The following is a 24,376-nucleotide window of genomic DNA, read 5'->3' on the forward strand; positions in this document are numbered from 1 at the left end:
CCACTGGTAGTGAGGTTTGCTCATGCTCTATCCTGTCTTACAGGTGGATGTATCTGGATGTGCCTCCATTCCATCCGTTCTGGACCTGCCTCCCGTCAATCTGTCCTTTCAGGTGCCATCCCAGACAAGCTCCGGTCTCCAGATCAGATTCCTCAGGCTGAGGACTGACCTTCCGATCCCCATCCACACATGGGTTCGTTACCTGACACAAAGTGACTCGTACAGCGTGCGACTTGGGTAGCCACGAGCAGTTCCATCACTGGCCAATCACAGTCAGCCTCCATCCTCTGTCTGCCTGCCAGTAAATGATGCCCTGAACTTATGCAGAGACCAGATTTGGTTTTAAGGATGGACTTAGTCTTAATTACAATTGAAGCTGGAACTTTGAACTTCTTTGGCTTAATTTATTATTCCTCCAAGGAACACTTACAACTGTTTACATGCACAGTGCCCTTCAAAAAGGGTAACACTTGTGGTCATAATGGGTGGACCTAAATATACAGTCTAATAAACCTTGCTGCTTGTGGAAAAGGAGTCTGTTTGCCATGAAATGTGTGTTTATTGAGGATGAAACAAGGCAAGACACAGAACATTTATATTGCGCTTTTTGCCTGACATTTCAAAGCGCCAGAATTTTAGCCACTAGGGTGCGCTCTATAGTCAGTAGCAGTGTTAGAGAGTCTTGCCCGAGGTCTACTCACTGAATAGGTGCTGGTAGGAAGAGCCAAGATTCGAACCCAGGTCTCCTGTGTCAGAGGCAGATCCCTTAAAGAGACTCTGAAGCGAGCCTAAATTCTCTTTTTTAACCTGTATTCATGTTAAGCCCCATAAGCCCAGCTAAACCGCTGCTATCCCGCGTCAAAACGAGGGGTTACTACCCCCCAAATCCCCTCCGTGGTGCCTGGGGTGCGCTTCCTGATTGAGGCAGAGCTACAGCCATAAGCTCTGCCTCAAGCGCGTCAATCCCGGCTGCTCTCCGCCTCTCCCCCGCCCCTCTCAATCTGCCTTCACAGAGAGGGGACAGGGAGAGGCAGAGATCCGCAGCTGATTGACACGCTTGAGGCAGAGCTGCAGCTCATAGCTCTGCCTCCATGAGCGGCAAAATCCACGACCAAGAAAGTTGTGGATTTTGCAGGGGGGATTTGGGGGGTATTAACCCCTCGTTTTGCCGTGGGATAGCGGCGGTTTAGCTGGGCTTATGGGGCTTAACATGAATACCGGTTAAAAAAAGAGAATTTAGACTCGCTTCAGAGTCTCTTTAAACAGTGCACTATCCCCCAGTGCAGAGCTGATCAGCTACACTATAATTCTTCAGTTCAGTTCTGTCCTAAAAAAAAATTCCGTCTAGCGCGTGTCAAACTCCGTCCCACGGGCCAAATTTGGCCGTCAGAGCCATTCAATTTGACCCTCAAGTATTTTCCCCACTTTGCATTATGTTTGGCCCACTCTAGACCACTGGGGAATCTGTATTAAAGGTTTAGCCCTAGAACGCCAGGGAAGCCATATGGGGGAGGTAGGGAGAAGGCACTAACCACTAAGGAACTGTATAAGGGAGGGTGGAGGCCTCTAGACACCAGGGAACTGTATAGGGGAGGTGTACATTAGACACCTAGGGCTAGATTTATCAAAGCATCAGTTTTTTCTTAAACTGTTCTAACCAGCAGCAGAACCGTTCTGCATGATACTAAGAAACTTCTCAAATCCTACTTAATAGCAGCAGTTTACCATGGATTTCTAGAGCTGCACTACAGTTAAGAAAAGTGCAAATCCATCCCTAAACTGCTGCAGATTAAAAAGTGCTTAAAGAGACACTGAAGCGAGACTAAATCTCGCTTCAGCTCTCATATATAGCAGGGGCATGTGTGCTCCTGCTAAAACGCCGCTATCCCGCGGCTTAACGGGGGTCCCTTCACCCCCAACCCACCCCCCGCAAACCTTGGTCGCAGACTTGGTCGGTGTTTTCTTCTTCCTGGAGGCAAGGGCTACCGGCTGCAGCCCTGCCTCCCAGCGCGTCTATCAGACGCGCATCGCCGCCTCTCCCCCGCCCCTCTCAGTGAAGGAAGACTGAGAGGGGCAGGGGAGAGGCGGAGATACGCGCTGACAGACGCGCGTGGGGCAGGGCTGCAGCGGTTAGCCCTGCCCCAATGCGGAAGCGCTCCCCCGCATTACGGGGGGGATTTTGGGGGACAGGGACCCTCGTTAAGCTGCGGGATAGCGGCGTTTTAGCAGGGGCACACGTGCCCCTGCTATATATGAGGTCTGAAGCGAGATTCAGACTCTCTTTAATAGCAGTTCTACAGACAGTGCAGCAATGAGACATGATTTGTGAAGTGCTCCTCCCCCCTGCTGCCAGGTGTCCTGTGAAGCTGTTCTGTACTTAACCCTTCCAGTGCTGGGCATTGATGCAATACAGCAGATGTATAGGTTACCTCAGCAACAGCAATTCGCCTCACACACTGCACTGTCTGAGAGACCTTCCTAACTATTCCTAACTGTTTAAGAAAGAATCTGCACTATTTAGTAATTTCTTAGGATGCCTGAGACAGTTCTGCATGGATTTCTAAAAATCTACCAATATTTTGTCTCAGACACTCTTGATAAATCTGGCTCCTAGAAACCTAATAAGGGAGGAAGGTTGACCCGCGACTTGGTCCCAGTGTACAATTTAGGCTCACTTTGTATTTGAGTTTGACACCCCTGGTCTAGCAGAAGGTTTCATAAGGTTTTCATAATCTTGCAATTGGGAATTATTTGTATCTTATTGACCATCCCTCTGGGCTGATTTTGGGAGCACCTCACACAAATGGGACCCACAGAGCTGACAATCTGTTTGTGATGACATAACCAACATAAGACTGCCGCACAGTATTGCTTCATAAACCAGATTTAATGAACTTTATGCAGATTTCATCAATGTAACAAAAAGTATTCAAATTCCCAGGAATGTTTAGGGCTGTGGAAATATAACAGAAACCAACTGCAGAAAATAAACATCTCTGACTTGTGATTACATAACTGGCGGCCACAGCTGTGACACGACACAAGCACAGAGATCCACCGTGTGGAAAAGATGATGGTTATACACACACACATGTACGGGCCCGACGCCCATTATTCTTCACTGTCCAGGAGGGCCGAATCCCACAAGTCAGGAGAAGGCTGTAAAGTGAAAGAAAATGTATAACACAGTCAATACATACATATTCAGGGCTGTATTTGTACATTTTACTGCCCAAGCCCACTATCAGCAGCCGCATCCTAACACCTCCCCAAAACACACACACACACCACACACTGACACATACACACCACACACTGACACATACATACACACCACACACACACACCACACACACACACTTTTCCCCAGCAAACATTCAGTATTAACTACTGTTGAATGCAATCCACTGCTATAAAAAAGGTTTCCATTCACCTCATATATGAAAGGCAGCAACGATCTCCACATATGACAAGCAGCATTGGCCCTTACATATGACAGTCTGCAATCATCTCAACATATAAAAACCGGCAATGATACAGACACATGCGCACACACTCACTCTCTCTCTGCCCCCCAAAGTTACTTTTAGAAATGTAGCAGTTAAATAACACATTTGTTTACAAAAGCCTAAGACGGTGGTTCCCAACATTTTTGAAGTCGTGACACATCACGCCAAACACTCAGATCTCCGTGACATATCACATATGTATAATAGAAAAATAATAGTCATAACCATGAAATAGATGGAAGTACCCTTAAACACCCTCAGACTCAATATAGGTACCGGTAGTTAGTTAGCCCTCAGTATAGGTATGAAGGTGCCCTCAGTATAGAAAGTCAGGTGTAGGAGCTCCCAGTATAGGAAGTCAGGTGTAGGAGCTCCCAGTATAGGATGTCAGGTGTAGGTGCACCCAGTATAGAAAGTCAGGTGTAGGTGCACCCAGTATAGGAAGTCAGGTGTAGGAGCTCCCAGTATAGGAAGTCAGGTGTAGGTGCACCCAGTATAGGAAGTCAGGTGTAGGTGCACCCAGTATAGGAAGTCAGGTGTAGGTGCACCCAGTATAGGAAGTCAGGTGTAGGAGCACCCAGCATAGAAAGTAAGGTGTAGGAGCCCCCAGTATACAAAGTCAGGTGTAGGTGCACCCAGTATAGAAAGTCAGGTGTAGGAGCCCCCAGTATAGAAAGTCAGGTGTAGGTGCACCCAGTATAGAAAATCAGGTGTAGGAGCTCCCAGCATAGAAAGTCAGGCGTAGGAGCCCCCAGTATAGAAAATCAGGTGTAGGTACACCCAGTATAGAAAGTCAGGTGTAGGTGCACCCAGTATAGAAAATCAGGTGTAGGAGATCCCAGTATAGAAAGTCAGGTGTAGGAGCTCCCAGTATACAGGATCTTCTAAAAAAAAAATTAGCATATTGTGATAAAGTTCATAAACATTAGACTTTCATATATTTTAGATTCGTTACACACAACTGAAGTAGTTCAAGCCTTTTATTGTTTTAATATTGATGATTTTGGCATACAGCTCATGAAAACCCAAATTTCCTATCTCAAAAAATTAGCATATTTCATCTGACCAATAAAAGAAAAGTGTTTTTAAAACAAAAAAGTCAACCTTCAAATAATGATGTTCAGTTATGCACTCAATACTTGGTCGGGAATCCTTTTGCAATAATGACTGCTTCAATGTGGCGTGGCATGGAGGCAATCAGCCTGTGGCACTGCTCAGGTGTTATGGAGGCCCAGGATGCTTCGATAGCGGCCTTAAGCTCATCCAGAGTGTTAGGTCTTGCGTCTCTCAACTTTCTCTTCACAATATCCCACAGATTCTCTATGAGGTTCAGGTCAGGAGAGTTGGCAGGCCAACTGAGCACAGTAATACCATGGTCAGTAAACCATTTACCAGTGGTTTTGGAACTGTGAGCAGGTGCCAGGTCGTGCTGGAAAATGAAATCTTCATCTCCACAAAGCTTTTCAGCAGATGGAAGCATGAAGTGCTCCAAAATCTCCTGATCGCTAGCTGCATTGACCCTGCACTTGATAAAACACAGTGGACCAACACCAGCAGCTGACATGGCACCCCAGACCATCACTGTGGGTACTTGACACTGGACTTCAGGCATTTTGGCATTTCCCTCTCCCCAGTCTTCCTCCAGACTCTGGCACCTTGATTTCCGAATGACATGTAAAAGTTGCTTTCTTCCGAAAAAAGTACTTTGGACCACTGAGCAACAGTCCAGTGCTGCTTCTCTGTAGCCCAGGTCAGGCGCTTCTGCCATTGTTTCTGGTTCAAAAGTGGGTTCATGCTTCCATCTGCTGAAAAGCTTTATGGAGATGAAGATTTCATTTTTCAGCACGACCTGGCACCTGCTCACAGTGCCCAAACCACTGGTAAATGGTTAACTGACCATGGTATTACTGTGCTCAATTGGCCTGACAACTCTCCTGACCTGAACCCCATAGAGAATCTGTGGGATATTGTGAAGAGAAAGTTGAGAGATGCAAGACCCAACACTCTGGATGAGCTTAAGGCCGCTATCGAAGCATCCTGGGCCTCCATAACACCTGAGCAGTGCCACAGGCTGATTGCCTCCATGCCACGCCGCATTGAAGCAGTCATTTCTGCAAAAGGATTCCCGACCAAGTATTGAGTGCATAACTGAACATAATTATTTGAAGGTTGACTTATTTTGTTTTAAAAACACTTTTCTTTTATTGGTCGGATGAAATATGCTAATTTTTTGAGATAGGAATTTTGGGTTTTCATGAGCTGTATGCCGAAATCATCAATATTAAAAAAATAAAAGGCTTGAACTACTTCAGTTGTGTGTAACGAATCTAAAATATATGAAAGTCTAATGTTTATCAGTACATTACAGAAAATAATGAACTTTATCACAATATGCTATTTTTTTGAGAAGATCCTGTAGAAAGTCAGGTGTAGGAGCACCCAGTATAGAAAGTCAGGTGTAGGTGCACCCAGTATAGAAAGTCAGGTGTAGGTGCACCCAGTATAGAAAGTCAGGTGTAAGAGCACCCAGTATAAAGTCAGGTGTAGGAGCACCCAGTATAAAGTCAGGTGTAGGAGCCCCCAGCATAGAAAGTCAGGTGTAGGAGCTCCCAGCATAGGAAGTCAGGTGTAGGAGCTCCCAGCATAGGAAGTCAGGTGTAGGAGGCACCCAGTATAGAAAGTCAGGTGTAGGAGCTCCCAGCATAGGAAGTCAGGTGTAGGAGCACCCAGTATAGAAAGTCAGGTGTAGGAGCTCCCAGCATAGAAAGTCAGGTGTAGGAGCACCCAGTATAGAAAGTCAGGTGTAGGTACACCCAATATAGAAAGTCAGGTGTAGGTGCACCCAGTATAGAAAGTCAGGTGTAGGAGCTCCCAGCATAGGAAGTCAGGTGTAGGAGCTCCCAGAATAGGAAGTCAGGTGTAGGAGCTCCCAGTATAGGAAGTCAGGTGTAGGAGCCCCCAGTATAGGAAGTCAGGTGTAGGAGCTCCCAGCATAGGAAGTCAGGTGTAGGAGCTCCCAGCATAGGAAGTCAGGTGTAGGAGCCCCCAGTATAGGAAGTCAGGTGTAGGAGCTCCCAGCATAGGAAGTCAGGTGTAGGAGCACCCAGTATAGAAAGTCAGGTGTAGGTGCACAGAGTATAGAAAGTCAGGTGTAGGAGCTCCCAGCATAGGAAGTCAGGTGTAGGAGCTCCCAGCATAGGAAGTCAGGTGTAGGAGCCCCCAGTATAGGAAGTCAGGTGTAGGAGCTCCCAGCATAGGAAGTCAGGTGTAGGAGCCCCCAGTATAGGAAGTCAGGTGTAGGAGCTCCCAGCATAGGAAGTCAGGTGTAGGAGCACCCAGTATAGAAAGTCAGGTGTAGGTGCACAGAGTATAGAAAGTCAGGTGTAGGAGCTCCCAGCATAGGAAGTCAGGTGTAGGAGCCCCCAGTATAGGAAGTCAGGTGTAGGAGCTCCCAGCATAGGAAGTCAGGTGTAGGAGCCCCCAGTATAGGAAGTCAGGTGTAGGAGCTCCCAGCATAGGAAGTCAGGTGTAGGAGCCCCCAGTATAGGAAGTCAGGTGTAGGAGCTCCCAGCATAGGAAGTCAGGTGTAGGAGCACCCAGTATAGAAAGTCAGGTGTAGGTGCACAGAGTATAGAAAGTCAGGTGTAGGAGCTCCCAGCATAGGAAGTCAGGTGTAGGAGCACCCAGTATAGAAAGTCAGGTGTAGGAGCTCCCAGCATAGGAAGTCAGGTGTAGGAGCCCCCAGTATAGGAAGTCAGGTGTAGGAGCTCCCAGCATAGGAAGTCAGGTGTAGGGGAAATAAAAAAGGAAAATATAGCAACCTTCATATCCCGCTCACTTCCGTTGTCCCTTAACTTATCAGCGTACATCTCCAGCCTTGTGATATTAGTGACAGGAGTAGTGGACACCAGTCTAGTAACAGGTGGCCAGTGGGAGCAGCTTAGTGAGGGAGGAAGGTCCGAGAACCATTAAATGAACCCAACACTGAACAAAGCAAATTGGGGCTGAGAGGGTTAACTCGTCCTTGGCGCTGCCTCTGGCCCTTGCGTTCCACATCATTCCCATGCTTCCTCCTTCCGGCTTTGAAGGATGAAGTATTAGAGTACAGGAGAGCAACAGCCACAGGCAGCACCAAGGTTATGCCCCCCCCCCCCCCCTCCTTGGCCCGCAGGTGTAAATCATCTGTGTCATGCTAAACTGCAATGGAGTATTCGGAAGCTCATCCTTACAAGTGAGATATGGCCCGGGGCAACCAATGAAAGCGAGTGGATTCAGTCAATACAGTCTCTAAAAGGAAAATAAACTACGTCCAGCTACTATGTGAATTACAGGAACGCTATCAAAGTCTACGTTTTTTTCTAAGCACCTTTAATAGGCAGAAGGAACTTTATGACGTATGGTGGATAGTAAAAGGAGAACGTCCATCCCCATATTAGACCTTCTGGAGAGCTAGGGTGTCAGGTGACGGGCTGTGGGCAGCTATAAGAATGTGTAAGGCTCTCTCCTGCCCTCTGCACACTGTCCTGCTTGGATAAACAAACGCTATGCTGACAGGAGAGCCTTGTGGCCGGGCAGATCATTGAATGAAATGCGCCCAGCCACAAGGCTCTCCTGTCAGCATAGCTTTTATTTATCCAAGCAGGACAGGGTGCAGAGGGCAGGAGAGAGGTTCCACGTCCTTATTGCTGCCCACAGCCCGTCACCTGACACCCTAGCTCTCCAGATGGTCTGATAAGGGGATTGAGAGGTTTTTTTTCCTTTTACTACCACTAGAAGTCATCAAAACGTTCCTTCTGCCTATTAAAAGGTGACGGCCGATTCGAGAAAATATAAAATTATTAAAGAATGAAAAAAATTACTTTAGCCAGAATAAGTATTATAGAATGATCAGGAAGGGAGTAACTGCTACATATTCTTCACCATCCGCCCCTCCTTCCCTGTACAGGTAGTCCCGAATTACGAACGACCCGCCGATATGAACGGCATGGATTCAGTGTTTCCATGGGAACAAGCCAAAAAACATTTTTTCAAATTGGACTTGTAGTTTTGGAGAAAATCAATTTTAAAAAAATTCAAATAAAAAAAATGGCTTTTGAACTTGTATAAGCAGGCACAGAGGGCAGAGGTGACACAGAGGGGGACAGTGGAGGCACAGAGAATGTACAGGGGACAGAGATGGCACATTGTTCCGACTTAAGAACAGATTCAGGTTAAGAACGAACCTACAGTCCCTATCTCGTTCATTAACCAGGGACTACTTGTATCTATATAAAAACTATACTGTATCTTCCTTGTAAGAATGCCAGTGAGTTTGCAGCCTGCATTGCTGGTCTCCTGTGCAGTCCAGGAACACTATGCCCATCTATCATATATACGGTGTCCTTGGCCTAGTGAAAAGCGAATACTGGTTTTATTTTACTGTACACAGCCCAATACTCCTCTTTCCTAAACCCTGGTATGGAAGCTGAGCTCGTCACATGCCTCTATAGCCAGGTGTTTCCTCTGTAGCTGCAGTTATAACAGTAAAAGCAGCTCTGTGACCACAACCAGAACCCCGTGAGAAAATAGAAGCCACATGGTTACACCACACACTGAAGCTTGAACTTTCTCTGGACTGTTACCAGCCCTGTGTGAGGCTGTCTGACAGAGTGTGAGGTGTTTTGGCATTTGCAGCTGTCGGTTTCCTCTGTTCACATGAAGTTGTCCTTTGTCTAGCAGGAAGTGCTGGTTGTTGAGGTTGGATGGTTCCTGCATCACCTGTGACTGTAGAGGACGGGCTCTCAGGTGAGCCTCTCTGCTGACTGAGCTTCATCTGCTAATGAAGCTGGACTTTCAGAGGGAAATGTACCATGTTTAACCACTTCAGCCCCCGTGTCGAAAATCGTATGCATCCGAGCAACATTCACCTCCCATTCATTCGCCAATAACTTTATCACTACTTATCAAAATGAAATGATCTATATCTTGTTTTTTTCCGCCACTAATTAGGCTTTCTTTCGGTAGTACATTTTGCTAAGAATTATTTTTTTCTAAATCAATTTTATTGAAAAAGTTCAGACCCTTAAAGCTGTTTAACCATTTAGTGGCATCCTAGAGTATTAAAACGTCATGCTTTACCCTATTAACGGCAACATGACGTTTTAATACGTTGCGCCTTCCCGCCGCTGCTACCGCAGTGTGCGCGCCGCTACCGCCGCCGTTTCCGTCGGGATCCCGTGCTGAGTGATTGGGGAAGAGGACCAAATGGTCCTCTACCCAATCGCAGTGCCTGGAGTGAATGGACGTGACCGCGAACAGCGGCTACATCCATTCACAAACACAGGAAATGTAACAATTAAATAAAGTGTAAAAAAAAAAAAAAAAAGTGAACACTTCCTATGAGTGTTCACTAGCGCCATGTTGTGGCCAAAAAGTATATTACACGTACAAAATACATACATTTACAAGTACATACACATGATTAATAAAATTACACTTCCAACCCCCCCCCCTCCCCCCCAAAAAGGAAAAATCAGCTTAAAATAAATAAATAAATAGTTGCCTTAGGGACTCAGCTTTTTAAATCTATATTTTATGGGGGAAAAATAATTTTAATTTATCACATAGGGGCTTGTAATTATGGCCAGAACACAAAAAAAAACAAAACAGAAAAATAACACCTATATTTCAAAATAATATACTGTCGCCATACATTGTGATAGGGACATAATTTAAATGGTTTAATAATCGGGACAACTGGGCAAATAAAATGTGTTTGTTTTATCCACAGGAGAATGTTTAATTTGAACCACTTTACCCCCCCCCCCCCCCCCCCCGCAGTACGGATTTCTCCGTCCCTTTTTGCACCCTTAAAAAACCAAGGGACGGAGAAATCTGTACCTCCTGCGCTACCGCCGCTGTCCGCCGCTCGTGCACGCCGCCGTCCGCTCGCCCGGAGATCAATGAACGGGTAAATCCATTCCCGTTCGTTGATCTAAGCCCCCGCAATGATCTTCTGCTTCTATGAGGAACAGAGCGATCATTGTGATTTTCCCAGCCTCATACTGCTTCCTGTAAGCGTCCTTCCGGACGCTTACAGGTCGCATGAATACAAACTCACTGTGGCCATCTTGTGGCCAAATAGTAAAACTACACCCTAAAGCATTTTACATATACAAATACATTAGTTTTACACAATAAATTAACTCATTACCTCCCACATTCCCCAATTTTATTTATTTTTTGTAATTAAAAAAAAAAAATACAATAAAGAAAAAAAAACAAATAGTTACCTTAGGGGCTGAACTTTTTAAATATTTATGTCAAGATGGTACAACACTGTTACTTTATAAACTACGGGCTTGTAATTAGGGATGGATGCAAAACTGAAAAAAATGCACCTTTATTACCAAATAAAATATTGGCGTCAAACATTGTGATAGGGACATAATTTAAACGGTTTTATAACCGGGACAAATGGGCAAATACATTTCATGGGTTTTAATTACAGTAGCATGCATTATTTAAAAACTATAATGGCCGAAAACTGAAAAATAATTTTTTCCCACATTTTTTCCCATTAAAACACATTTAGAATAAAAATTATTGGCATAATGTCTCACCTAAGGAAAGCCTAATTGGTGGCAAAAAAACAAGATATAGTTCATTTCATTGCGATAAGTAATAATAAAGTTATAGACGAATGAATGGAAGGAGCGCTGAAAGGTGAAAATTGCTCTGGTGTTCAAGGGGTAAAACCCCTCAGTGGTGAAGTGGTTAAAACTATAATGGCTGAAAACTGAGAAATAATGATTTTTTTTTCTCATTAAAACGCATTTAGAATAAAAAAAATTCTTCGCAAAATGTACTACCCACAGAAAGCCTAATTGGTGGCGAAAAAACGAGGTGTAGATCATTTTCTTGTGATGAGTAGTAATAAAGTTATTAGGGAATAAAAGGGAGGAGCACTGACAAGTGAAAATTGCTCTGGTCTGTAAAAACCCTTGGGGGTGAACTGGTTAAAACCCGGACATAATATTCAATAAAAACATGTTTTCCTACTTTTTATATGCCATACGGTTATAATATTTGCATTTGTTCATAAGTATTATTATTCATTTATAAGTTATAGCTTCCCAAAAGTACAGTTTTTTGCTTTATGAGCGGACTTTGCATTCTATTAATAACTGCTTTTATTCATTCATTCAGGCAGACATGGTTTGACTCTCTCTCTGTGTCCAGCAGCTTCTGCAGTCAGAGAATGTGTCACATTCCACACTTGATACATTTAAGTAAACACAAGATTACATTTAACTTTCCAAAGCGGCCAGCTCTGAAGGCATTGAAGCTTCGGTTAACCCTTTGAATGATGTTCTAGTAAAAAAAAATGCTGTAATCAGAGAGAATCCGCAACACCGGCAGACAGAATCAAGTGTGCTAGGACTCAAGTTATAAATGTATATTAGAGGAGAAAAAGAAAGCCCTTATAACAAGCACCACTTGAAAAAATACAAAATACTTTATTTCATAATTTAGATAAGGGTAATTAACGACATAATGAGATTCAACATGAAATTTAAAATCAATTAAAATATACGGCAAAGACCATTCCCTGTAGCAAAACAATCATGAATGCATACAATGATATATAAATAAATCTAGCATCTGAAAAGTATATCACAATACATCTGATGATAAATAGAGTCAGAAACCAGCATGATGGGCATCTATCAAAGAGCCCACCAATACTTGAACCCGGGTTCAGTATAAACAGGTGAAGGAAGGGGGGTATACCCCAAGGTGCAAAATTACCTGTGCAAACAATGCTATAACTTGTAATATATAATGTGACAAAAATCTGCAAAGTGAATGGACTAGTAGTGACTGGAGCAGCCTATAGAATAGGTGCATGCAAAGAGAAATGGTGAACAGCAGTGAAAAGGAGAACAATACTTATCCCCAGGTAAGGGCTGGATGGATCAGATGCTAGAAGCAGGGAAGAGTTGGTACCCCTCAGGACTATCCCACATGTTCCGCGGGCGTCACCACGCTTTGAAGGAGAGAGGACACCTGTCCTCTCTCCTTCAAAGCGTGGTGACGCCCGCGGAACATGTGGGATAGTCCTGAGGGGTACCGACTCTTCCCTGCTTCTAGCATCTGATCCATCCAGCCCTTACCTGGGGATAAGTATTGTTCTCCTTTTCACTGCTGTTCACCATTTCTCTTTGCATGCACCTATTCTATAGGCTGCTCCAGTCACTACTAGTCCATTCACTTTGCAGATTTTTGTCACATTATATATTACAAGTTATAGCATTGTTTGCACAGGTAATTTTGCACCTTGGGGTATACCCCCCTTCCTTCACCTGTTTATACTGAACCCGGGTTCAAGTATTGGTGGGCTCTTTGATAGATGCCCATCATGCTGGTTTCTGACTCTATTTATCATCAGATGTATTGTGATATACTTTTCAGATGCTAGATTTATTTATATATCATTGTATGCATTCATGATTGTTTTGCTACAGGGAATGGTCTTTGCCGTATATTTTAATTGATTTTAAATTTCATGTTGAATCTCATTATGTCGTTAATTACCCTTATCTAAATTATGAAATAAAGTATTTTGTATTTTTTCAAGTGGTGCTTGTTATAAGGGCTTTCTTTTTCTCCTCCAATATACAAAAAAAATGCTGGTTGTATATAATATCCTGGGAACAATCTATTAGAGCAAAGAAGACATTTTTGGTTATATTCCGCTTTAACCCCCTTGCCAGTCCAATTCCCGCGGCAAGGGGGCAGCAGAGCACTTTTTTTTTTTTTTTAAATAATGTAGCGAACCCAGGGCTTGCTACATGATAGCCGCTGCACATCCCCCCACCCACCTCCCGCGATCAGAGTAAGCAGGAAATCCCGTACAGAACGGGATATCCTGCTGGGCTTCCCCTGTCGCCATGGCGACGGGGCGGGATGACATTGGTGACGTCATGGACGTCAGAGTTAATCCCGATCCACCACTCAGCGCTGCCTGGCACTGATTGGCCAGGCTGCGCAGGGGTCTGGGGGGGGGGGAGGGGCAGCTCGGCGCGGCAGTAGCAGCGAAGCGGCGGGTAGCGGCAGCGATCGCGTACCACAGGCAGCTAGCGAAGTGCTAGCTGCGTGTAGGGAAAAACAAATTATGCAAATGGGCCCAGCGGGGCCTGAGAAATCCTCCTACGCAGGTTACCCCGAGCTGAGCTCGGGATAACCGGCAAGGAGGTTAAAGTGGAACTTCAGCCTAAACAAACATACTGTCATCAAGTTACATTAGTTATGTTAATTAGAATAGATAGGTAATATAATCTCTTACCCACCCTGTTTTAACCTCTTGACGACCAGCTAACGCCGATTGGCGTAAACTGGTCGTCTGCGGGTTACCATGGAAACGGCCGCTCGATCGAGCGGCCTTTCCATGTCAGTTCACGGATGGTGTCTCCGTGAACAGCCGGAGAGCCGCCGATCGCGGCTCGCCGGCAAAATGTAAACACGCGGGGAAGAAATCCCCGCTGTTTACATCATACGGCGCTGCTGCGCAGCAGCGCCGTAGGGCAGATCGGCGATCCCCGGCCTCTGATTGGCCGGGGATCGCCGGCATCTGATAGGCGGAAGCCTATCCTTCAATGAGCAGGACGGAACTCCGTCCTGCGCATTACGGAGAGAGGGAGGGAGGGAGGTAAGGAGGCAGAGGGCGGAAATGGCTGCGGAGGGGGGCTTTGAGGAGCCCCCCCCGCAAAACGCAGATGGCCGGCGGCGATCAGACCCCCCCGGCAGGACATCCCCCTAGTGGGGAAAAAAGGGGAGGGGGGGGGGGGGAAGTCTGATCGCCCTGGCATAATACTGATCTGTGCTGCGGGCTGGAGAACCCACGCAGCACAGATCAGGCAAATCACCCCTGGTCGGCAAGTGGTTAAAAGAACAGGCAAATGTTTGTGATTCATGGGGGCTGCCATCTTTGTCATGGGGGCAGCCATCTTTTTGGTTGAAAGGAGGTGACAAGGAGCATGAGACACAGTTCCAAGTGTCCTGTGTCCTGATTACCCCTCCCAGCTGCACACACTAAGCTTCAAATGCCATATTCAAAATGTGAAAAAAAAAAAAAAAAATTGCACCAAAAGAGCAGCAGAACGAGAACAACAACATCAGAAATCCCATCATGCTTTGCACAGTATCAGGGAAAAAAAAGCCCGGGCAGTTTTCTTCTGTGCAGCTAAAAATGAGGCTTGTATAAGAGAAACAAAGTTCTGATGCTGTGAAACTGTTAAAGAAACACCAAGCCTTTTCAGTGCTGCCGAGTCGATTTTTAGTCCGGAGGTTCACTTTAACCACTTGAAGACTGCAGTGCTAAACCCCCCTAAAGACCAGGCCATTTTTTACAATTCAGACCACTGCAGTTATAACTGTTTATTGCTCGGTTATACAACTTACCACCCAAACAAATTTTACCTCCTTTTCTTGTCACTAATACAGCTTTCTTTTGGTGCTATTTAATTGCTGCTGCGATTTGTACTTTTTATTATATTCATCAAAAAAGACATGAATTTTGTCAAAAAAATGATTTTTTTAACTTTCTGTGCTGACATTTTTCAAATAAAGTAAAATTTCTGTATACATGCAGCGCGAAAAATGTGGACAAACATGTTTTTGATTAAAAAAAACCCATTCAGCCTATATTGATTGGTTTGGGTAAAAGTTATAGCGTTTACAAACTATGGTGCAAAAAGTGAATTTTCCCATTTTCCAGCATCTCTGATTTTTCTGACCCCCTGTCATGTTTCATGAGGGGCTTGAATTCCAGGATAGTATAAATACCCCCCAAATGACCCCATTTTGGAAAGAAGACATCCCAAAGTATTCACTGAGAGGCATGGTGAGTTCATAGAAGATTTTATTTTTTGTCACAAGTTAGCGGAAAATGACACTTTGTGACAAAAAAAATAATAAAAAGTTTCCATTTCTGCTAACTTGTGACAAAAAAAAATGAAATCTGCCACAGACTCACCATGCCCCTCTCTGAATACTTTGGGATGTCTACTTTCCAAAATGGGGTCATTTGTGGGGTGTGTTTACTGTCCTGGCATTTTGGGGGTGCTAAATTGTAAGCACCCCTGTAAAGCCTAAAGGTGCTCATAGGACTTTGGGCCCCTTAGCGCACCTAGGCTGCAAAAAAGTGTCACACATGTGGTATCGCCGTACTCAGGAGAAATAGTATAATGTGTTTTGGGGTGTATTTTTACACATACCCATGCTGGGTGGGAGAAATATCTCTGTAAATGAGATTTTTTAGATTTTTTTTTACACACAACTGTCCATTTACAAAGATATTTCTCCCACCCAGCATAGGTATGTGTAAAAATACACCCCAAAACACATTGTACTACTTCTCCCGAGTACAGCGATACCACATGTGTGGCACTTTTTTGCACCCTAACTGCGCTAAGGGGCCCAAAGTCCAATGAGTACCTTTAGGATTTCACAGGTCATTTTGAGACATTTGGTTTCAAGACTACTCCTCACGGTTTAGGACCCCTAAAATGCCAGGGCAGTATAGGAACACCACAAATGACCCCATTATAGAAAGAAGACACCCCAAGGTATTCCGTTAGGAGTATGGTGAGTTCATAGAAGATTTTACTTTTTGTCACAAGTTAGCGGAAAATGACACTTTGTGAAAAAAACATTAAAAATCAATTTCCGCTAACTTGTGACAAAAAAAATAAAATCTTCTATGAACTCACCATACTCCTAACGGAATACCTTGGGGTGTCTTCTTTCTACAATGGGGTCATTTGTGGTGTTCCTATACTGCCCTGGCATTTTAGGCGCCCTAAACCGTGAGGAGTAGTCTTGAAACCAAATGTCTCAAAATGACCTGTGAAATCCTAAAGGTACTCATTGGACTTTGGGCCCCTTAGCGCAGTTAGGGTGCAAAAAAGTGCCACACATGTAGTATCGCTGTACTCGGGAGAAGTAGTATAATGTGTTTTGGGGTGTATTTTTACACATACCTATGCTGGGTGGGAGAAATATCTCTGTAAATGACAATATTTTGATTTTTTTACACACAATTGTCCATTTACAGAGATATTTCTCCCACCCAGCATGGGTATATGTAAAAATACACCGCAAAACACATTATACTACTTCTCCTGAGTATGGCGATACCACATGTGTGGCACTTTTTTGCACCCTAACTGCGCTAAGGGGCCCAAAGTCCAATGAGTACCTTTATGATTTCACAGGTCATTTTGAGAAATTTCGTTTCATGACTACTCCTCACGGTTTAGGGCCCCTAAAATGCCAGGACAGTATAGGAATCCCACAAATGACCACATTTTAGAAAGAAGACACCCCAAGGTATTCAGTTAGGAGTATGGTGAGTTCATAGAAGATTTTATTTTTTGTCACTAGTTAGAGGAAAATGACACTTTGTGAAAAAAACAATAAAAATCAATTTCCGCTAACTTGTGACAAAAAAATAAAATCTTCTATGAACTCACCATACTCCTAACGGAATACCTTGGGGTGTCTTCTTTCTAAAATGGGGTCATTTGTGGTGTTCCTATACTGCCCTGGCATTTTAGGGGCCCTAAACCGTGAGGAGTAGTCTTGAAACCAAATGTCTCAAAATGACCTGTGAAATCCTAAAGGTACTCATTGGACTTTGGGCCCCTTAGCGCAGTTAGGGTGCAAAAAAGTGCCACACATGTGGTATCCCCATACTCCGGAGAAGTAGTATATTGTGTTTTGTGGTGTATTTTTACACATACCCATGCTGGGTGGGAGAAATATCTCTGTAAATGGACAATTGTGTGTAAAAAAATGGAAAAAGTTGTCATTTACAGAGATATTTCTCCCACCCAGCATGGGTATGTGTGAAAAGACACCCTAAAACACATTATACTACTTCTCCTGAGTACGGGGATACCACATGTGTGACACCTTCTTGCAGCCTAGCTGTGCAAAGGGGCCCACAGTCTAATGAGTTTCACAGGTCAATTTTACTCATTTGTTTTCCAGACTATACCTCACGGTTTTGGGCCCCTAAAATGCCAGGGAAGTATAGGAACCCCACAAGTGATCCCATTTTGGAAAGAAGACACCCCAAGGTATTCCATGAGGGGTATGATGAGTTCATAGAATATTTTATTTTTTGACACAAGTTAGTGGAAATGGATTTTTTAGGTTTTTTTCTCACAAAGTGTCATTTTCCACTAACTTGTGACAAAAAATAAATTCTATGAACTCACCATACCCCTCATGGAATAACTTGGGGTGTCTTCTTTCCAAAATGGGGTCACTTGTGGGGTTCCTATACTGCCTTGGCATTTTAGGGGCCCTAAATTGTGAGGAGTAGTCTGGAAACCAAATAATTAAAATTGACCTGTGAAATTCTAAAGGTACTCATTGGACTTTGGGCCCCTTTGCACAGCTAGGCTGCAAAAAAGTGTCACACGTGTGGTATCGCTGTACTCAGGAATAATAGTATAATGTGTTTTGGGGTGTATTTCACACATAACCAATCCTGTGTGTGAGAAATATCTCTGTAAATGACAATTTTTTCCATTTTTTTACACTAAATTGTGATTTACAGAGATATTTCTCCCACCCAGCATGGGTATGTGTGGAAAGACACCCCAAAACACAATATACTACTACTCATGAGAATGGCAATACCACATATGTGACACTTTTTTGCAGGCTAGCTGCGCAAACTTGTCCAAAGTCCAATGAGCACCTTTAGGCTTTACAGGGGTGCTCACAATTTAGGCCCCCACCAAACAATTCCAGGACACCCCAGAAATGACCCCATTTTGGAAAGAAGAGACCCCAAGGTATTCCACGAGGGGCATACTGAGTTCATATAAAATTTTATTTTTTGTCATAAGTTAGCGGAAAATGACACTTTGTGGGAAAAAAAATAAAAAAATCCATTTCTGCTAACTTATGACAAAAAATAAAATCTTCTATGAACTCACCATGCCCCTCAGCGAATACCTTGGGGTGTCTTCTTTCTAAAATGGGGTCACTTGTGGGGGTCTGTCCTGGCATTTTAGCGTCTCCACAATCATTACATGTATGGCCAGTATTAGGAGTTTCTGCTATACTCCTTATATTGGGCATACGGGTGATGCACTTTTTTCTCCATAAAAGGAAAAATGAACGGCAAAGATTCTCACATTCGCATTGATCAATGTGGATGAAAAAATATCTGCCAAAATATGTGAAAAAAGAGGGGGGCATGGCGTTTGCCAGGACATAGGAGCACCGCCCACAAAATTTTCCAAACCCACTTTGCTCCTATGCCCTGGCAAACCAGATTAATCCATTCACATCGATCGATGTGGATGAAAAAAACCTTTGCCAGCTTTGATACAAAGTGCTTGCCAAAGCATAGGAGCTCCAACACCACCCCTCAGCTCATATGCCTTGACAAACGTATCTTACTGCGGAGGAGAAATCTCGTCCTGCAGCGCTGCATGCACCGACTTGTGTGTAATCTGACAGACGCGCAATGCTTCTGTCAGGATGCACCATCAGTGCTGCAGCTGGTTGGTCGATCAGTCGTTCGCTCGGTCCACCTGGAAGGGTAAAGGATGGAAAAAGAGAGAGAAAAAAAAACATACAAAAAAAAAAAAACAAGCAAGCAGCAATGCAAGAAATTCATTAACATTAACATTCGTAAACTTTATTAAACCTTTTTAACCAAACAATGACATTTGGAACTTTTGCTTACCTGTTTTTTTTTTGTTTGTTTTTAACTTACCTTCCGAGGACAAACTTCTCCTTCCCCATGGGACAGTGTGCAAAGCGCAAATCGCACAGAGATGTAGCGAAGTACACTATATGCACTTTGTCCCAAGTGAAAGGAGAGGTTTCTGGCAGCCCTGTGTATTTGGGTCTCTCAAAAGCAGATGTCTGGTTTCACACACAGGAGTCGCGCAGTAGCGTAGGTATGCACTAGCTTTAAGTCAACCACTTCCGGCGTAAGGGGGGACCGCAAAGTGGGACTTTCGCTAGGCAATATGCTGCAACACATCGCTCCAGTGTGAAAGAGCCTTGAGAGACTACTACTGTGTCTCACGTTCCCTACTCCAATAGCGAATGTGTTCGTGGAACTTTTCAAAACACTCCCCTATGCATAGGGCAGGCTGGTCAGGACAGTAGGGACAATAAAAAGTGGTGTCACGCCTCATTCCATCCCTCTTACAGACACGACAATGTTTTCTTGGGGTGCGTTGACCTGGGGTACTCGGAAAGACATAAGCATAGTGTCTTTCATGTAGCCGGCTAACTACATCAGGGGGATTGGCCACGGCCCCTCCTGGATACAGGAGTTCCGAAATGATCTCTTCCTGAAATTTAAGGAAGGATCCTGTTCTCCCAGCCTTACTGTAGAGAACAAAGCTGTTGTACATTGCCAATTGAATCAAGTAAATAGCCACTTTCTTATACCAGCGGCTGGTCCTTCGGGAAACTAAATAGGGAGCCAACATCTGGTCATTGAAGTCCACCCCTCCCATGTTTAAATTATAGTCGTGGACGGCGAGGGGTTTCTCAACAACCTCAGTTGCTCGCTGAATTTGGACTGTCGTGTCTCCGTGAATGGTCGACAGAAGGTAAACGTCCCTCTTGTCCTTCCATTTCACTGCAAGAAGGTCGTCATTACACAAGGCAGCCCTCTCCCCCCGTGCAAGTCGGGTAGCAGTGAGATATTGGGGGAAGCCCCGGCGACTAGGCCGCACGGTGCCACAGCAAGGAATTCCGAGTATCTTCAAATGCTGATAGAGGGCCACACTTGTGTAGTAGTTGTCCACATAGAGATGGTACCCCTTGTGGAATAAGGGTGACACCAAGTCCCACACAATCTTGCCACTGCACCCCAGGTAGTCAGGGCATCCGACCGGCTCCAATTTTGTGTCTTTGCCCTCATAGACCCTAAAGCGATATGTATAGCCTGTGGCCCTTTCACAGAGCTTATACAGCTTGACCCCATACCGGGCGCGCTTGGTTGGGATGTACTGCTTAATGCCAAGGCGCCCGGTAAAATGTACGAGGGACTCGTCTATACAGATGTTCTGTTCAGGGGTGTAAGCATCTGCAAATTTGGATGACAGGTGGTCTATGAGGGGCCGAAATTTGTGGAGCCGGTCATAGTCAGCGTGGCCTCTTTCATGACAGGTTGTATCATCATTAAAGTGCAGGAAGCGCAGGATGTCCTCAAAACGTGACCTGGACATGGCAGCAGAGTACATGGGCATGTGATGTATTGGGTGCGTAGACCAATAGGACCGCAATACATTTTTTTTAGTTAGACCCATGTTAAGGAGAAGGCCCAAAAAGATTTTAAATTCGAAAACTGTGACCTGTTTCCACCGAAAAGGCTGGGCATGGGAGCTGTTCGGATTGGCGGTGATAAATCGTGTGGCCTTACGGTTGGTCTCTGCCACGACTAAGTCGTAGAGACCCTCGGTGAAGATCAGATGAAAAGCGTCTAGGGCCGATCCTAGATGATCTGTCTCCACCTGGACTCCAGACTGGGCGGTGAAAGGGGGCACTACGGGTGCGGCGGAATTAGGGAACTTCCAATGAGGGTTTGCCAGCACCTCTGGGAGCCTAGGGGTACTACGGGCCCGTGTTTCTGGTGGCTGCGACTGGGGTCTTACTGCACGTACCACCGAACCAGTTTCAACTGCCATGCTGGTGCTCGCCACTTCACCAGGGTCTACGGCAGTACTGGTTTCAAGTCCAGGATGTGCTGCGCTGTTGGTGCATGCCTCACCATCAAAATCTGGATCAGCGCTAGCACCACTCTGCTGGCCTTGAGGTTGATCCTGCGCAACCTGTGGTCCACTGACATGGGGTCGGGAACGCCTGGCGCTAGCAGGGACCACAACCTCGTCATCAGAACTATCGGTCAGAGAGTCACTGTCCTCTACAGGTTCATATTCTGAGCCGGATTCATCGGATGAGAAGTCCCAATCACTCTCACCCGACTCGGCCATAATACTGTAGGCCTCTTGCAGGGAATACATCTTTTTTGCCATTTTGGGCTGCTAAATTTAGGGGGTATTCCTCTGAGACCACCCAGGAAAAAATGCACCTGTCTAGCAAATGGGAGTATTTGTTAAGTAAAGAGCTGCGATCGCTCAGTTTTGATTTAAAAAAAAAAATCAAAACTGATCTTTATAGCGTCGCAGCTATTGTGTTTTTTTGCAGTGATCAGAAAACAAAAATTTCTTTCACTTGGTGGGGAGGGCTGAACGCAAGTGCGGCAGAACGATCAGGCCTGATCGGGCAAACACTGCGTTTTTAGTGGAGCCTACTCTAAGGTGACCCTAACGTACTTATATAGATCTGACTGTGATCAGTACTGATCACTTACAGATACTATATAGTACCAATGCAGATTAGCGACAGTGATGACGCTAATCAGCGACTTATAGTGATTGCGGTGTAGTGGGCTGGGCGCTAACTACCTAACAAAAGGGGCCTAGCTAACTCACTGGCCAAAAAAACAGTGCACAGGCAATAGCTGTCACTCAGACCTCGATCAGAGCTGTGACAGGCGACCAGATATCAATCACAGTGCCGCTGTCAGATTCCAACAAATGTAAACAGCAATTGGAATCACAGGGAAATCACAGATGATCAAAAACCAATCACTAATCAATCAATCAGATGTCAAAAATCAGTACACAGACAATAGATGTCACTCAGATTTCACTCAGACCTCGATCAGAGCTGTGACAGGCGACCAGATATCAATCACAGTGCCACTGTCAGATGCCAACCAATGTAAACGGCAATTGAAATCTCAGGCAATCAGATGATCAAATACCAATCACTAATCAATCAATCAATCAGATGTCAAAAATCAGTGCACAGACAATAGATCTCACTCAGACCTCGATCAGAGCTGTGACAGGCGACCAGATATCAATCACAGCGCCGCTGTCAGATGCCAACCAATGTAAACAACAATTGAAATCTCAGGCAATCACAGATGATCAAATACCAATCACTAATCAATCAATCAATCAGATGTCAAAAATCAGTGCACAGACAATAGATCTCACTCAGACCTCGATCAGAGCTGTGACAGGCGACCAGATATCAATCACAGTGCCGCTGTCAGATGCCAACCAATGTATACAGCAATTGAAAACACAGGGCAATCACAGATGATCAATAATCACAACGCAATCAATCAATCAGAAGTCAAAAAACTGTGCACAGGCAATGATGTCACTCACATGCCACTCACGTCACACAGACCTCGATCAGAGCTGTGACAGGCGACCAGATGACACTCAGACCTCAGTCAGACGCCTTGGCAGGGCCAGTGAGGGGGGTAGTGGGGGTGATCAGCGGCGATCGGGTGGGGGATCGAGCGGGGAAACGTGTGTGGCTTACTGAGCAGGGCTGCCGTCCTCTCTCCTGGTGGTCCGGGCGCGCTGTGACCAGGAGAGGAGGAGGCAGCCAGTATAATACACGTTGTTTACATAACGTGTATTATACACTTGGGATAGGCCTATTTGAAAAGTCGCAGCCCGCCGGCGCTGCTAATTGGCCGGCGGGCTGATGACACAGGGGGGGCCGCAAGTCATGCCGGGCGATGTGCGCGCGCATGCGCGCGCGATCGCCCGCATTTCTGTTTGACAGGACCTTCCGCCAATCGGCGTTAGGCGGTCCTGGGGCTGCCGCCGCGGCCACGCCTACTGGCGTGACGCGGGCGGCAGCTGGTTAAGTAACTAATTTTATTTTTTTTTATTAAAGAATGTATTTGGGTAATTTTTGGTGTGGGAGGGAAACAGATAATTTTAAATGTAAAATAATGTATTGTAATGTAAAAAAATGTATGTGGGTGTAGTTTACTATTTGGCCACAAGATGGCCACAGTCAAAAAAGTCCTAGAAGCGTACGATCACACTTCCAGGAACTACAAGAAGGCTGGGAAACTTTTTTGGCAGAAATACTGCGGTCTCTGATTAGAGACCGTCTGTTTTTCTGCGGGGGACTTAATGTGGCCACTGACGATCCAAATTCTAGCAAAAAATCGTTCGAGCGATCAGAAATTCTGATCGGAAGTGAAATCCTTCACTACACTATCAACGAATTAATATTTGCTTCCTATCTATCACGACCAACAAGAAAAAACAAATTTTGGTTCCACGAAAATTCATTCGGACGACTTTTTTTTCACTCGTTCATAATCGATTGTGTCCACCAATAGAGATTATTTACAACTAATCCGATCAGAATTTCTGATCGCTCGAACGATTTTTCGCTAGAAATTGGACCGTTAGTGGCCACCTTAAGATCGGTGAATGGGAATTATATTCCCATTCACTGATCGGAGGGGGGTTACGGCAGGCAGCAGGAGCGCGCGCCTCAGGCAGCAGCACAGTCTATCTGGACGGATATATCCGTCCAGCAGAGGCGGGACAAGGTCCTCCAGCACCCAAGGCTGAGACACCAAAGTGCGCCCCTCCATCCCTGCCACCCCAGCCATCACACACTGATTGCTATTAGACTAAGAGGTGCCACAGGGCCCACAACCTCCCCAACACCTTAATATCTAGTTATCTGGCTTGCAGTCACTGCTATGTATCCCCCTTTCTTATTTCTTTCTGCTTCAAACACAATTAGGAATGACAGCTGAATGAATTGTGCGCCCCCTCCTACACTGCGCCCTGAGGCTGGAGCCTCTCCAGCCTATGCCTCGGCCCGGCCCTGCCGTCCAGATAGACTTAAGTGGTTAAAGGACACCGAAGCAAAAATAAACTAATGAAATAAACTATTGTATATATCTTCCATCTCCTAAAAATGACGTAAGATATTCCACAGTT

The 24,376-nt window shown here is 45.0% G+C and overlaps 2 protein-coding genes across 4 annotated transcripts in view; one reads left to right on the forward strand and one right to left on the reverse strand.

Annotated features, from left to right (window-relative positions):
- AP4M1 (adaptor related protein complex 4 subunit mu 1) overlaps positions 1 to 534 on the forward strand; it is a 33,936-nt gene extending 33,402 nt beyond the window's left edge. The window contains exon 16 of the mRNA XM_068274038.1: positions 44 to 534. Within this exon, the coding sequence (XP_068130139.1) occupies positions 44 to 241 (198 nt within the window). The 3' untranslated portion in view covers positions 242 to 534. The remainder of the gene's footprint in view (positions 1 to 43) is intronic.
- Positions 535 to 2,868: 2,334 nt separating this feature from the next.
- STAG3 (STAG3 cohesin complex component) overlaps positions 2,869 to 24,376 on the reverse strand; it is a 135,672-nt gene continuing 114,164 nt past the window's right edge. For all 3 annotated transcript variants that reach the window (XM_068274049.1, XM_068274051.1, XM_068274050.1), the window contains exon 33: positions 2,869 to 3,159. In XM_068274049.1, coding sequence (XP_068130150.1) covers positions 3,112 to 3,159 — 48 coding nt within the window. In that variant the 3' untranslated portion in view covers positions 2,869 to 3,111. The remainder of the gene's footprint in view (positions 3,160 to 24,376) is intronic.

This window comes from Hyperolius riggenbachi, chromosome 3, assembly GCF_040937935.1.
Source record: "Hyperolius riggenbachi isolate aHypRig1 chromosome 3, aHypRig1.pri, whole genome shotgun sequence".
In the NCBI taxonomy this organism is placed as follows: Eukaryota; Metazoa; Chordata; class Amphibia; order Anura; family Hyperoliidae; genus Hyperolius; species Hyperolius riggenbachi.